The following is a 13,711-nucleotide window of genomic DNA, read 5'->3' as shown; positions in this document are numbered from 1 at the left end:
AAAAAAATTAATTATATAGAGGATGCCAAATCACTCCAGGCGAAACTTAAATGAACAAAAAAAAATCTTTTATAAAGCCAATAGGCTGCTCGACCTATAAGTCACATGGTGATCCAAATTTGACGTTCGCCATATTTTATCTACTATTGTGATGTCATGCGACCTTATAAATCACATGTTGATTAATTTTTGACCTCCCTCGTAACCTTATCCATTCTTGTCATGCTATATGACATTTTAGCCTACACACTTAAATGTGGGTAAATCATAAATTTAAACACGGAAAAACAAATTGAATTAATTATTCAAAAAAATCTTATAAAAACTCAATTTTTTAACGAGTTCCAAAGAAATAAAATTATAAGTTAATTATCTAAAAGTTTTATTTATAAATGTTATGGTACCTTAAATTATATTTAAGATTTTTTAAATTAATAAGTCTTATTTAGTAAAACAGAGAATATTATTAAATTTTTTTTTCAATTTTTAAAATTAAGAATATTATCAATTTTGCATAGTAATGTTTAATATAATTGTTTCATTAACTAATAAAAAAAGCAAAGCCTAATGAAAAAAAATAAAATAAAGAACATTATCCAATAAAACTGAGAACATTATCAGTTTTTTCATTTTAAAATTTTCATTTTTTTTCCAATTTTGCACATCAACGTTCCATCATCATACTCTTTTATAAATACAAAATTTTCAATTTTGTTAAAAAAAATATTTAGTTTTTTTTAATTTTTTCAAAACAAAAAATTTGAGTGTGGTTGGTTTCAGTTTTCTGAATTCACTTTTTCAAAAATTGAGTTTTTTATTTTGTGTTTTTAGTGAATATTTTTTAAATTTTAAGCATTTTTTTTTTAATTTTTTGGATGCACCTTACTTAGATTTATCTAAACAGTACAATACTTGTGAAAAAAATATTTTAAAAAATTAATAAATACATAAAAATATGAAAAATGCACTGAATTTTTTTAATTTTTTGGTATTTAGTGTGTTTTTTAAAGATTTTTTTTTTTATAAATATTATATTTTTTAAGTGTATTTATATGTTAGGTGATGATACGGTTATGATGGTAGGACGGGTTGGACTGATCCACGCTCTTCAAGCCTAATATCCGAATGATCAAACCCACCAGAGAACTTGCACACGAGTTCAACGGGGAACGGGGAGTCTCCCAATGAACCCTCCGACGAGCAAGTTAGAGAGAGAGAGTGGAGTATGTAGATAGATTAGAGATAGAAAGTTTAACCTTCTTCTTGTCTTCAACGTCTGCTTATATCCTTTGGTAATCATTTCGTTGTCCCTTCCGACCTGTTACCTTGGCCAAAAGTTTATGCTGTAGCTTACCTTGTTCAGGGTGAGGGTGTGTTGTCCCGACGGAGAGGTGTTGTCGTAATAAATGCTGTGAGGGGTTACATTAATGGCGATATGCAGTGGCAATAACTTTGCAGATCTTTGTCTGCTGATGTGGCTTACTCTTTACCTGCTACGTATCTGAATATCATTGGTCCTTCATGTCATGTTAACTTACAGCTGTGCTGGGCCTTATTAGTTGGGTTATGCATTGGGCCCTAAGTGGTAGGCTTGGGTTGTTCATAGTGGGTTATGGGCGTTATGAGCCTATCCACGTCAGTAGTCCCCCATTCCCAAGTGCAACTTTATTCCAACGAAGGGAATAAATAGTGAAAGGAACGGCCGACCAGAAGTGGCCGAGTGGAGGGATTGACTATGAGGAGAGCCGACCGCGAAGGGTAGTCGAGTGGAGGGACTGACCATGAGGAGGGTCGACCACGAAAGGTAGCCGAGTGGAGGAACCGACCATAAGGAGGGCCGACCGCGAAGGGTAACCGAGTGGGGGGGACCGACCATGAGGAGGGCCGACCGCGAAGGGTAGCCGAGTGAAGGGATGGACCATGAGGAGGGCCGACCGCGAAGGGTAGCCGAGTGGAGGGACCGACCATGAGGAGGGCTGACCGCGAAGGGTAGCCGAGTGGATGGATCGACCATGAGGAGAGCCGACGGCGAAGGGTAGGGCGGCGGGGCGCGAGGCTCGAGAGGCGGCGGGTCACGTGACGACTGGAAGTGGAAAGGGGGGTAGTGAATCGTGGTCGTACACGTGGCAGCATCTGGTGGGGAGAGGTCAGGCGTTGGGCCAGGAGTGAAATGATAGGTCATTATAGGGTGTTGAAAAGACAGTGTTGGCGATCTTTTGAAAAATTTTCAAACTGGCGAAATTTAATAGGGACCCTTGGAATACGGGCAAACCTTGGGCCTTTGGGATTACTCGCTTTATCTATCTTTTCGCAAAACATAAAAACATTCCCAGTGTAAACTCCTTCGTTGCCAACGATACACCCCTGCAACACTTCTGGAATTTTCTTGCGCCCGCATCCGAAGCTATTCGAAGACATACAATAGGGATGGCACAAGATGAATCAACCACCGCAAGGGTTGATCCCCTAGGGGATGATGACGCAATGGACCTGGCAGAATGATATAGGAGGGAGAGGCAAGTGGAGAAATCAGGGGAGCCGGTGGGTTTAGCTCGTTCGTTGACGATGATAGCGGCTCCGAAACCAATTAGTCAGGCTGAGCCAGATCACTGGCATACGAAGGCCGACAAGTCAACCGTTACGGCGGAGGAGTTGGAGGGTATACGGAAAAAATACCAGGTGCCTGAAGAAATAGAGTTGATGTTACCGACAGCAACGGAGAGGCCTTCCGACGCCCGGCCGGGGGAGTTTGCCCTATACGAAGAGGCGTTGAAGGAAGGGTTGAGGTTGCCACTTCCACAAGTGGTAGTGGATGTCTTCGACCGACTGGAAGTCGTACCAGGCCAACTAATGCCCAACGCATAGAAGATTGTACTGGCCTGTGCAAGTGCGTGGCCGAAGGCGAATGAGGGAGCGGCCATGACGGTGGACGAGTTTTTTGCCTGCTATAAGGCCTCAGGCCAGGAAGAAACTTGGGTCACTTTGCAGGCGGTGGCAGGAAGGGGTTTGGTGGCGGGGTTGCCATCATCAATTAAAGGATGGAGGTCGCGGTGGTTCTACATATCTGCGAACGGTGGAGTTGGAGTACGCACAATATGGAGGGTACCCACCAAGTCTATGGAGCCAAAGCTGGGGGCTGCAGCAGAGGAGAGGGTGAAAAAGGTGAAGGCATGGAGGGAGAAGGAGGGGGTCAGATGGGACGACCTCGTTCAGCCATCAGCTTTGTTTGACACAGGATTGGGCCCTCAGCCGACTGGTGGGGATCTGGCACGGGCAGAGCTTGAGGTGAAGAGGAAAGTGCAAGAGGCGGAGGACCGGGCCATTTTTTCCAAAGCTAATAAGTTCAAGGAAGTGCAGTTAGGCCCGCCACCAAAATCGGTCGCGAGGGAAAAAATCCGACCGCGCTCCAAGCCACTAGGGGGAAAAACTTAGGCAGTTTCGAGCCACGACCGCCCCCCGTTGATCCGGTGAAGGAAAGGGTAAACAAGGAGGGGGAGGTCTTGAAGAAGAAGAAGAAGAAGAAGAAGAGAAGGGTTACCCCTGAGGGGGCCTCAGATGCGCCTGGGTCGAAGAGGGTGAGGGTGGGCGGTGAGGGCACTCCGATGGCAGAGGAAACAGGGGAGAAAGGGGTGGAGGCTACTCCAGAAGCGGTCGTCGTCCCAGATGCGCAGGGGGAGAAGAGCCAAGGGGTTTTAGAGGAAAAAGGGCATGCGAGCGTCCTAGACCCCAAGGTGCAACTAGAAAATGGGTCGGCTGACCCTAAGGAAGTGATGGAGCAGCAACCCAAGGGGGGCCCTGCGCCCCAAAGAGAAGGGGCCAGGCTGACGACTGCAATCTACCACGCTCGCACCGTGTTTGGGCAGCTGGAGGGAGAAGAAGGCCCAGCCAGGGCGGCTGCAGATCACTTTGTGGGAATTGTGGACGAGGCAGTCGTGCGCTCGGTTTCCAGGTTTAATGAGGCTAAGCTGCTAAGGGGGTTGTGCTCGGCCCAAATGGAGGTAACCACCTTAGCAGGGGCTCTGCTGAGAAAGGCGGCGGCTGCGAAGGTCAAGTCAGAGAAGGCTAAGGCCCAGCTTGCAAGTTTTAAGAAGGAGAGTGCAAGCTGGAAGAAGGCTGCGCGAAGCGCGTGTGCCAAGGGTTGACAGAAGGCTGAGAAGGAAAAAAAGTGTAACAAGCCCGCGGGGGGACCTCGCTACAGCTCGGACTCGATTTTGTAGTCACGGTTCTAAGTCTGAACCAAAGAGTCCAAATCCGGCAAATCGTTTTGAGAAAACAGATTTTTGAAAGAAGTGCCAAACATGGACTGCTTTGCCAGATACAGAGCCGCCACCTAAATATTTTATTTTGGGAAATTTAGGAAACCCTGACTCGGTGCCAAAAGGCCACGTGTCCGTCATCACCAAAGTTGCCTCGGCTCGGGAACTTGGGTACGATTGGGGAAGGTCACTTCGTGAGCACCCCCGCTCGCCCGGTCATAGACCGGCCTCTACTAACCATGATATCAATTTTTGAAAACATTGTGAGTTCTTATTCCGGTTATTAGCCTAGGTTACTATGTGATGCACACAGCATATAAGTATAGACTGGATCGCCCGAATTGGAACAAAACATTTCATGCTTGTTTATTTGAAAGATGATTTGCTACTCGCAAGTAGGCTTAAAATGCAGATTTTACCACCCGCAGGTGGGTTTAGAAAAGATGGTTTTGCCACTATCTAGTGGGCTTAAAACAAACAGTCGATGATTTATTCCAATCTAAACAACTCAACCTTCACCCACAGGCATTCAGGCAGATATATCACATAAGCACATAGCCTCATGGTAAGCATGCTATTCATGGCAGTCACTCACACGCATGCGAGGATGCTAAAGCATAGAACTTACCGAGTACTCCAAGCCAAAATAGGAACTACAATAGAAATCATGCATGATCCTAAGTATACAAAAATGCTTAATGCAACACATGTAAAAATGCAAACTATAGCAGGCTCGGCTATTCTAAACATGGTATATGAAATGCTACAACTATCATGTATTCAGTTTGGAATTGAAAGTACGATGCAGTTAGTATGATGCGCGGAGCCCGGTGCATGCAATACAGATGAATGATGCAAACATGCTGTCATACTGTATGCTAATTTAAATATGCCCTAATCTAACCATCATAAGCGGATAAATAAAAGGGAGAAAGACGTGAGGTTGGAAGACATACATCCCACTCACGCACACTTATTACAGTTGTGCCCTCGCGCAGAGGGTCCGAATAAATAATACAGTCCCAATATTACAGTCCCGAATAAAAAAAAAATATTACAGTCCAAATATTACAAAATCCTAATTAATTAATTAACTAAGAAAGCAAATAAAACTGGCGTGCAAGCCAGGGACTGCTTCGCTTCTGATGGATGATGCATGTCCGGATTGTCTTGCGCGGAAATCCACCGGAATGCCCCAATTAGCCTCTGTTTACACCTGTTCTTGAAATGCGTGCCAAGCCCCAAAAGGTTGCTGATTCTTCATTTTGCTGCAACAGAGAGCAGGAAAGGGGCATAGCAATGTATTTGCACAGATATATGCATGTCTCGATCCTCGTGCCACCAATCACACATACCGAGGCATGATGGCCGAGGAGTCGAAATGCACAACTCAATATAGGATGAATGCACATGAAACTACAGCTAAAACCTAACTCCATCATGGATAATCCGGAGTGTCGACGACTGGGGAATTGAGACACATTCTGTCACTCGGAGTACGAAATGTACCTCGTTTCCCGTGCCCGGGCTAACTCCTATTCCGGACATGGTGCAATGTGCATGATATGCGTGAAATGCAACTAAGATACAATCCTAACATATACAATGCTATGGAAATGAAATGCCTCGAAATGCGTGCACACAGGCACGCAAACCGAGAAAATATATGAAAGCAATGAAAATGAGATGCCTCGAAATGCGTGCACACGGGCACGCAAACCGAGGCGATGATATGTGTCTCGAAATACGTGCACGCGGGCACGCAAACCGAGGCGATGATATGTGTCATAAAAATGAGATGCCTCGAAATACGTGCACACGGGCACGCAAACCGAGGCAATGGTATGTGTCTCGAAATACGTGCACGCCGGCACACAAACCGAGGCGATGATATGTGTCTCGAAATATGTGCACGCGGGCACGCAAACCGAGGCGATGATATGTGTCTCGAAATACGTGCACATGGGCACGCAAACCAAGGCGATGATATGTGTCTCGAAATACGTGCACGCGGGCACGCAAACCGAGGCGATGATATGTGTCTCGAAATACGTGCACGCAGGTACGCAAACCGAGGCGATGAAATGTGTCTCGAAATACGTGCACGCGGGCACGCAAACCAAGGCGATGATATGTGCAATAAAAATGAGATGCCTCGAAATGCGTGCACACGGGCACGCAAACTGAGGCAATGGTATGTGTCTCGAAATACGTGCACGCGGGCACGCAAACCGAGGCGATGACGGAGTGTGATGAAATGATACGGAAACATGATATGGGCTTATACCAACATGAGTGAGCCTCAGCCGCACTCACATAGGATGCCGGCGGATGAAAAAGAGGTCCCTCGAAATGCGTGCACACGGGCACGCAAACCGAGGCGATGACTGAATGTAATGAAATGACATGAAAACATGATATGGGCTTATACCAACATGAGTGAGCCTCAGCCGCACTCACATAGGATGCCGGCGGATGAAAATGAAGTGCCTCGAAATGCGTGCACACGGGCTCACAAACCGAGGCAATGGCATACGCAATGCAAATGACATGGAAACATGATATGGGCTTATACCAACATGAGTGAGCCTCAGCCGAACTCACATAGGATGCCGGCGGATGAAAATGAAGTGCCTCGAAATGCGTGCACACGGGCACGCAAACCGAGGAATTGGCATACGCAATGCAAATGACATGGAAACATGATATGGGCTTATACCAACATGAGTGAGCCTCAGCCACACTCACATAGGATGCCGGCGGATATAAATGTAGTGCCTCGAAATGCGTGCACACGGGCACGCAAACCGAGGCAATGGCATACGCAATGCAAATGACATGAAAACATGATATGGGCTTATACCAACATGAGTGAGCCTCAGCCACACTCACATAGGATGCCGGTTGATGAAAATGAAGTGCCTCAAAATGCGTGCACACGGGCACGCAAACCGAGGCAATGGAAAAATGCGAACTATGGCATGGGAAATGATATGCAAACATGGTAATGGGATTTCAGCACTAAAAAGTGGGGGAAAACAGTCCCGAAATGAGGCGAAATGACATGAAATGCATGGAATTGTCCCGAAATGTGAATTTAGGTACCCGAAGTGACCTATAGCTATGCCAAACATGCACAATATGGACATGAAATGCAAAGACAGAAGCTAGATAGTCCCAAAAAATGCACTTTCACAGTTATAAACATGGCCAAACAGCAACCATAGGTATGGCAAAAATAGCATGCAAGAATAGGGGCCAAAAGAGGGGTAATGAAGCAAGTGATACAAGCAAAACCCAAACTGAAAAATTTCCTTCTACAACATTGAAGAGGGACCAAAAATATGAATATTTACAGTATATGGAAGACCTCAAATCAGTATACAAACATGATAGAAATGTGATGCAAAATAAGGCTCAAAAATGGCTATAACATGAGGTATACAAAATAATCACCAAACAGCCAAAGACCCTTAATAAAACATGTAGAATGGACCAAAATAAGAACTTTTCTAGAACTGTAAAATGGCCAAAAACAAAAGCATGGTAGGCTAACTAAACATGCAAGAATGGGGAATAAAAGAGGGATATAACATGAAGTGACCTATGGAAGCCCCAAACCATAAAATGACCTAAATGAAACATGAAGTATGGACCAAAATAAGAACTTTTTCAGAACTGTAAAATGGCCAAAAACAAAAGCATGGTAGGCTAACTAAACATGCAAGAATGGGGAACAAAAGAGGAGTATAAAGGTAGGTACAACATGGAAACCCCAAATGGTGTTGAGCCTTTCTTCAATGTTGAAGAGGGGCTCAAAATAAGCCTCATATCAGTTTACCACATGCTCGGAAATAAATTGCTCATGGGTTAAAAATAGTATGCAAGATTGTGACATATAAGAGGATCAATGAAGCAAGTGTGTCATGGAGGGCTCAAACAGGGTTGAGCCCTTAATGAAAAGTGAATATGAGCTCAAAATAGGGCCCTTTTCTGTTAGGGCCGGAGCTTGAAACAAAAAGGAAGTGGGGCTTACAAATACATCAAGAAAAAGGGTCAAAAGGGTAAAAGTATTACTTACCCTTGAAGACTCAAACTTTTGTTGCTTCTTGGATGAATTTGCAGCTTCTTTGGCCTTTGAGAAACCTTCCTTGTTGCTGGAAATGAGGTGGTGGTGGTAGAGCTTGGTGGTGTAGAAGGAATGATGGTTAGGGAGTTAGGGTTTTTTCAAGAATTGAGAGCTATGGAGATGGAGTTTTGTATGGATGCTTGAAGGAGAGTTTTTCTAACCCTTGTAAGTGAGGCCAACAGCTGGTTATAAGGGTTCAAAAGGGGGTGTAAAGGTGGGGGAAAAGGAGAGCAAAATTCCCCCACAAAATATCCCCCGGATAAATATCTTGTCTGGGGGATATTGCCCCACAGCTGTAAAGTGCACAGTGCAAGGAACACGGCCGGCCTATCACTTTTGTTGCAGGTGGCCGGCCGGCTAGGGGTCAAAAGGTTCAATCATATTTTTTGGCCGGCCAGCAACTGGGGAGGTACTCCTATGTGTGTACAACACAACCATGTAGTTAAAAGTCCTAGAAAGTGGGTCTAAGGGGTTCAACATTGGCTCGGGAAGGGGGGTCAAAAGGGTGAAGTTGAATTACTGGCCGGTCATAATTTTTAGGGGCCTCTCAGGTGTGTAGATCACAGATATGTGGTTGAAAGTTCAAGAATGTGGGCCTAAGGGGTTCAACATTAGTTTGGAAGAAAGGGGTCAAAAGGGTCAGGTAACCTTAATGGCCGGCCACCAACTTTTAGGGGCCTCCCATGTGTGTAGATCACAGATATGTGGTTGAAAGTTGGCAACATTAACTCCAAGGTGTTCAACATTAGCCCGGAAGTTGGAAAAACGGGCGCCGGGAGGCTCCGGAGGAGAGATAACTGGTTGCTGCAACAATTGCTGGCCTCCCACCCTTCAGTGACCTTCCCCGTGATAAAACAGAGGTACCTGCCAAAAATGAACGAAAACCGTTGCAAAACGAATGTTCGGGAGCCAAAACACGCAGTTCGGGATCCCGAAAATGGGCTGTTAAGCACCGAAAGTGGCGTTCGACCACGAAGTGGGTTTCTCAGACCCCAGTGTCCCTCAAAAGGGAGAAAATAAGATGTATGCCAAAAATCAGAGCAAACAGAGATGGTTAGGCGGTCCCGAACCGAGGCACACGGCCTGACGGCTCCGAAAACCGGGAACCGGGCTCCGAAATGGGCAAAATGGCCTACGGCCACCAAATGTAGCCCACGGCCACTGAGAGATGGTCTACGGGACCTCTCCCTCCCCTCAGGAAAAGAAACAGAGAAAATCGAGTCTGGTTCGCAAACCGAGGTAAGGCACCGAAGAAGGTCCGGAAGTCCGGAGGCGGGGCTCGCAGCCGCGACTCTGAAACTTCTGAACGAGCACATTATACAATATCACCAAGTGCTCAACTGGTGACGTCTGAGTCTCAAGGTCGGTCAAAAATGGGGTGTCTACAAAAAGATGGAAGTATTAGCGATCGTGCAGGGCAATGTTGCCGACCGTGCCCATGCTGAGCTGCTGGCGGTCAGGTTAGAGCTAGAGGACGAACGCCGCAAGGTAGTGTCGCTCGAGTTCCAGCTGGCTGGCCAGCAGAAGAAGCTGGGGGATGCCCGAAATGTCTGTACGGTCGCCACCGAGTGGTTTGAAGAGGCGATGATCAATAATGAAGAACTGCGCGCCCAGCAGATCAAAGAGAATGACGAAGCAGACATGAAGATTGCTGGGCTGCAGAAAGAGCTGGAGGATGAGCGTGGTAGGGCGATGGAGAAGAAGGCAAGGTTGCAGAAGGAGCTGGAGGATGAAAAAACCAAGGCAGCCTCTGAAAGAACAGCATACCCTGATCTGTGCGTTGCAGCAGTAGAGCAATTCTAGGGGTCTGCTGAATTTCAGATGGCAGTCGATGCCGCGGTCGCCAGCAACTTGGCAAGGGAGGTGTCTGGAGGGGCGGGCCCGTCGAGAATGACCGTTGGGGATAGGACTAAAGCAGAAGTTATTAAGAGCTTCCAGTGGTCGAACTTCTACAAACACGAAATGGCTGAGTTCTGGGACAGTGGCTAGAAGATGTTCAAGCGAAAGGCAGAAGAACTGTTCCCAGGCTTGGACCTTAGCGGTGTAAGGATTGATGAAGACGACGTGGCCCAGACCCCCCTAGATGAGGGCATTGAAGAAGAAGACCTTCTTTCAAGTGAGGAAGAGTGATTGGTGTGAACAGAACCTGTACTTAAAGTTTGTTTTGTGTTTTTGTGTTTTTTTTTTTTTTTTTGGTTTGCTTTTGAATGACTGTAAGAAACTTATGTACAAGTTTGTGAATAAATAAAATTTTGAGTTGTTTTCATGCTACTGCTTTTGTTTGCGCATCTAAAGTGAATGAGAAAGGCAACTTGTATAAGGCTTATGTGTAAATCATTGTGAAGTGTAAAATGTAAGGAAAACTCAATGTAAAGTGAAGTTTAACGTGTAAGAAAAATTCGATGCATAGTGAATGTGGGAAAGACTCAATGCAGAGTGAATTTTAACTTGTAAAAATTCAATGCAGAGGGAATGTGAGAAAAACTCAACGTAGAGTGAATTTTAACTTATAAAAATTCAATGCAGAGTGAATGTGAGAAAAACTCAATGCAGAGTGAATTTTAACTTGTAAAAATTCAATGCAGAGGGAATGTAAGGAAAACTCAATGTAAAGTGAAGTTTAACGTGTAACAAAAATTCGATGCAGAGTGAATGTGAGAAAAACTCAATGTAGAGTGAATTTTAACTTGTAAAAAATCAATGCAGAGGGAATGTGAGAAAAACTTAATGCAAAGTGAATTTTAACTTGTAAAAATTCAATCCAGAGAGAATGTGAGAAAAACTCAATGCAGAGTGAATGTGAGAAAAACTCAATGCAGAGTGAATTTTAACTTGTAAAAATTCAATGCATAGGGAATGTGAGAAAAACTCAATGCAGAGTGAATTTAACTTGTAAAAATTCAATGTAGAGTGAATTTTATGGATGCCGACCCAGCGAGGAACGAGACTGATTTGGAAAATGTTGGACTGGGATGTGACTAAGTATGGCCACTATGCTTATGATCATGAAGGTGTAATGGTGGCTTCGGCCTGGCTGGGGCTTGAAGCAACTCACTCTGGCGGGGCTCTTCATGCTCAGTCTGGCTGAGGCTTTAAGTGACTCGGTCTAGCCGAGCTCCTTATGCTCAGTCTGGCTGAGTCTTTTTGTGCTCAGTCTGGCTGAGGCTTTAAGTGACTCGGTCTGGCCAAGCTTTTCATGCTCAGTCTGGCTGAGGCTTTTTGTGACTCGGTCTGGCCGAGCTCTTCATGCTCAGTCTAGCTGAGGCTTTTTGTGACTCGGTCTGGCCGACCTTTTCATGCTCAGTCTGGCTGAGGCTTTTTGTGCTCAGGCTAGCTGAGGCTTTTTGTGACTCAGTCTGGCCGAGCTCTTCATGCTCAGTCTGGCTGAGGCTTTTTGTACTCAGGCTGGCTGAGGCTGCAATCAAAGCGTTATTGGAATACCACAGATAACTGAAATATAAGCTTGCTGTCATACAAAGTGTAGGCCCATGGGGTCATAAATTTGCACCATATGAGGAGAAAATGAGAATATAGATTGTCAAAAAGAACATACAACATTTTGGATGATACAAAAATATAACTTTTATTGAAAATAGCGCTTCAAATGTTCAGCATTCCAAGGATGGGGGAGGTCTTGACCTTCCATGTCCTAAAGTCGATAAGTGCCCGGACGTGGTCTGGCCTTCACGGTGTAAGGTCCCTCCCATTTGGCTGCTAGTTTGCCCTCAGTCGGATTTTTGGTGGCAAGAGTTGCTTCTCGCAAAACAAGGTCCCCCACGGCGAACTCCCTTGGTTGGACTCTACGGTTGTAATGTGTTCTTATTTTCTGTTGGTATGAGGCCCGTCTGACTGCGGTTGTTTCTCAGAGCTCTTCAATCAGGTCTAAGTCTGCCTGACGCAGCTCTTCAGTTAGTTCTGGATTCGGATGTAGAACTCTTGGGGTAGGAAGACCGATCTCCACTGGGATGACCGCCTCGGCGCCTTATGTTAAGCGAAAAGAGGTCTCCCCAGTGGGAGTTCGAGCGGTAGTGCGGTAAGCCCAAAGCACATTTGGTAGTTCCTCAGCCCAAAGTCCCTTAGCAGCCCAAAGTCACTTGATGATCTTCAGAAGAGAACGGTTGGTGACCTCAACTTGACCATTGGCTTGGGGGTAACCTGGGGAAGAGAAACATGGCTGGATCTGAAGCTCTACACAGAATTTCCTGAACTTGGCATTGTCGAATTGTTTGTCGTTTTCGGAGACGATGGCTTGAGGGATGCCAAACCTGCATACGATCGACTGCCAAATAAACCTGATTGTGTTCCACTCGGTAACAGTGGCAAGAGGTTCTGCTTCAACCCATTTGGTGAAGTAATCGATGGCAATGATGGCGAATTTGGTTTGGCCTCGGCCAGTGGGAAGTGGGCCAACCAGGTCGATCCCCCATTTGGCAAAGGGGTAAGGACTGCAGGGTGTGATCAATTCTGTAGGAGGGGTGTGGCGGATGTTGTCAAAACGTTGGCACTTGTCACATTTGAGCACAAAGTCTGTCGCATCTTGATTGAGAGTAGGCCAGAAATAACCAGTTTGAAGTATTTTGTGGGCTAGGGACCTGCCACCGGAATGATTGCCACATACGCCTTCATGGATTTCGCTCATCACGTAAGTCGCCTGAGCAGGATTAAGGCATCTAAGGTATGGGCGTGAAAAGCCCCTCTTGTACAAAAGACCATCGACGAGAATGTAATTGGACGACCGGGACCTGTCTTTGGTGGCCTGCTGTTTGTCTTCTGGTAGCTCTCCCGTTGTCAAAAATAGAAAACTGTCGGATGCCCAGGGGATAGGTTCATTTTGGAGGAAGTGAACTTCTTGCTGGTTGGGGGTAATAGCAGGGTGGGCCAAGTAGTCGAAGCAGACACCATGGTTGAGGTTGGACTGGTCTGCAGAAGCCAACTGAGCCATCTCGTCCGCCTTAGAGTTTTTCGCCCGAGGGATGTGTTTGATGTGGAAGGTATTGAAGAGGAAGACAACGGGGAGTGCTATATCCCTGTAAGCCCGCATTGTGTCCTCTTTGGCATCGAATTCCCCCGTAATTTGTTCGAGAATGAGCTGGGAGTCGCTGAACACTCGGATGTGGCTGACACCAGTATCCCTAGCTAGGCGGAGACCTGCTATCAATGCCTCGTATTCAGCCTCATTGTTACTGGCTTCGAACAAGAAACAGAGAGCACATTTGAAATAACCACCCTCAGGGGCAGTGAGGATGAGGCCAGCCCCACTGCCTTCCCTGCGGGACGATCCGTTGACGTTGAGAGTCCAAGAGTAAGGGTCTTCTAGGTCGGTAGG

The 13,711-nt window shown here is 46.0% G+C and overlaps 1 protein-coding gene across 1 annotated transcript; it reads right to left on the bottom strand.

The window, feature by feature from the left end:
• Positions 1 to 12,843: 12,843 nt before the first annotated feature.
• Positions 12,844 to 13,426, bottom strand: LOC145796305 (uncharacterized). Its single transcript, XM_082881391.1, has 2 exons — positions 13,004 to 13,426; positions 12,844 to 12,921 (listed from the first exon to the last, which is right to left on the bottom strand). The coding sequence occupies exons 1-2, from the start codon at positions 13,424 to 13,426 to the stop codon at positions 12,844 to 12,846; spliced, it is 501 nt and encodes a 166-aa protein (XP_082737517.1).
• Between the last annotated feature and the right edge of the window lie 285 nt (positions 13,427 to 13,711).

Source organism: Camellia sinensis, chromosome 7 (assembly GCF_055761805.1).
Source record: "Camellia sinensis isolate YWXY chromosome 7, ASM5576180v1, whole genome shotgun sequence".
In the NCBI taxonomy this organism is placed as follows: Eukaryota; Viridiplantae; Streptophyta; class Magnoliopsida; order Ericales; family Theaceae; genus Camellia; species Camellia sinensis.
This window is presented reverse-complemented; position numbering and strand designations above follow the sequence as displayed.